A 2,254-nucleotide genomic window follows, 5' to 3' on the forward strand; every position below is an offset into this window, starting at 1 on the left:
CGCCGCGCCGCCCCCGCGCCGGGCCCCGCCGGCTCCCGGGGCGGGCGGCACCGCAGGGCTCCGACGTGCCGAGCGCAGGTGAACTTTCCTGCTCTGCCTGTTGCCGGCTGGAACACCCAGACACGTCCTCCCCAGCCCGGGTCATGTGTGTGCACCCACAAAACCCGGGCACGTCACACTGGGGGAGCCCAGTTGGGCCAAGCCTGGGCTAACTGGGGTGCAAGGGGGTTTGCTTGCCACAGCAGAGCTCATCTAATTCCGGGGGAGATTTACCCAGGAAGCAGTAAGGAGCAGGGGTTGGGAGCAGGCCCTCCCCAGCTTGGTTCCTGGCGATGGGCAGGGGATGGATGACTAAGGAAGGCAGCAGAGGTTTGCCTGCAGGAGGATTCGCTCGCAGACACCCAAGTGCCGACACGGGGAGGGCTCCTGAGGTGAGTAGAGAATATCACCCCATCACCCTTCCCAGAGCTCAGCAAGCCAACAACCTCTGTTGCCATCTGCCAGCAGAGCCAGCTTCCTGCCTCCTGCATCTCCTGTGAGGACCCTGAGGACAAGGGCAGCTTCATGGCCACACTGTTGTGACAACCAAGTGGCTTCCCCCAGCTCACACAGCAGCACTCAGGCCCCAAACCAAAGGCAGAGAGAGCAGCCCTTCTCCTCCACTCTGTCACAGCTCCCCTCCTTCCACGCCCCAGCACACCACCAGCTGTGCCTGAATCCCAGAGAAGGGAGGGAACAAACCCCTTTTGCCCTCAGATCACCTTCAAAGGCACAAGTTCCAGCTCTCACCTCCAGGTGGGCAGCACAGACAGCAGTGCCACCTGCCCCAGCTCTCCTCTGCCCAACTCCAACACCAGAGGAAGCACATTATGGAGGTTAGCCCCCAAAGCTGGGAACAGTTTTGGGATTCAGCAGGGTTTTCTGGGCTGTCCACATCCTACCTACCTCCAGGCCTGGCCTTACCTTGGTAGGAGCCCAGGCACACAGAAATGATCAGCACCAAGCCACTCCATTTGCTCTCCATGCCGCTCCTAAGAGTCCTCAGTGGCTGGTTCCTCTCCTATGCTGCTCCCAGACTGAGGAATCTTGGATGGGCTGGGAGAAGCAGTGAGAATCCACACCTACGCAGGGCAATTACCACACCCCTCATTTTATGCCTTGATTATAAAATCATCACCAGGGAGGGAGGGAGGGACCAGAGGCAGGCAGGTACTCCCAGGAGGTCAGAAGCAGCTGCTCAGCACTAACCTGGCTGCACAGGGTGGGCACACACAGGGAAGAACTGCCCCAGAGCCACATGACAACACCTTTGAGTGACATTTTTATATTTTCTTTCTCTGCCTTTGAATGACATTTTTACATTTTATTTGGAGCCGAGCAGGGAATGAGGACACAGGGGAAGCCACATTCAGTGCGAGTCAGCAGGCAAGGCCGGTATCAAGAGTCCCTCTGCAAGGCAGGATTGCAACACGGGGCTCTTGCCTCACAGCAGGCGTTGTGTTTGTCCAGGGAAAGGAGGCAGCAATCCCAGGCAAGCCTCTTCCACCTGCAGAACAAAGGCTTGATGGGACACGCAGCATAATGGGAGCCTGAATCCATTCAGTCACAGAGTCCTTGGGATGTGCCTTCTCCTGGCCCTGCAGCCAAGGGGAACCTCAACAAGAAACTTTGCCACAGAGAAAAATGAAACAAGAGAACTTACCGGTTTACAGAAGTTTTTATTGTTCATTAAGGAAGCTTTTGTGCAAAAAACCAAAAAAAAAAAACCAAAAAAAAAGAAAAAAATCAAGACAATGTTCTTTAGAAAGCAACTGCACAGTGTCCCCCCAGCATGACTCAAGCAGGTCGGGTGCCACAGCCCACAGGAAGGGAGAAAACTAAAGGGACTCCCAGCAGCAGCACAGGACTTCCCCTGGTTCACCTTGCCCAGCATGAATCCTACTAAAAACCCCAGGAAAATAAAACCTTCCCACCAACCTGCCAAGCTGTCAACGCAGCTCCACCTCTCCCCAAGAAAGACCCACACCATCCAGTGTAAAACACCAAATGCCACGCTCCGTGCCCTGGTGTCACACAACCTGTCCCTCCAGGGCAGCACTGCCCAAACACAGAGCCCATCTCCTATCTGCTCCATCTGGGATACACCACCAGAACCACTGCCCAAGCCTGCCAGGACAGAAAGCTGCAGGTATTTTATGTCTTTAGGGGAATTTTCCTTTTTTTACATCTTGTTTACAGCCACGAGTGCTTCAGC

The 2,254-nt window shown here is 55.4% G+C and overlaps 2 protein-coding genes across 2 annotated transcripts in view; both read right to left on the reverse strand.

Annotated features, from left to right (window-relative positions):
* Positions 1-1,024, reverse strand: part of LOC102034198 (prosaposin) — an 11,224-nt gene extending 10,200 nt beyond the window's left edge. Inside the window, 1 exon segment of the mRNA XM_031063605.1 lies at positions 964-1,024. Coding sequence (XP_030919465.1) covers positions 964-1,024 — 61 coding nt within the window.
* Positions 1,025-1,702: 678 nt separating this feature from the next.
* PSAP (prosaposin) overlaps positions 1,703-2,254 on the reverse strand; it is a 36,563-nt gene continuing 36,011 nt past the window's right edge. The window contains exon 15 of the mRNA XM_031063595.1: positions 1,703-2,254. This exon is cut by the window's right edge and continues 1,739 nt beyond it. The gene's annotated coding sequence lies outside the window, so the exon portion shown is untranslated.

The sequence above is a fragment of the Geospiza fortis genome, unplaced genomic scaffold (genome assembly GCF_000277835.1).
Source record: "Geospiza fortis unplaced genomic scaffold, GeoFor_1.0 scaffold637, whole genome shotgun sequence".
NCBI classification, from domain to species: Eukaryota; Metazoa; Chordata; class Aves; order Passeriformes; family Thraupidae; genus Geospiza; species Geospiza fortis.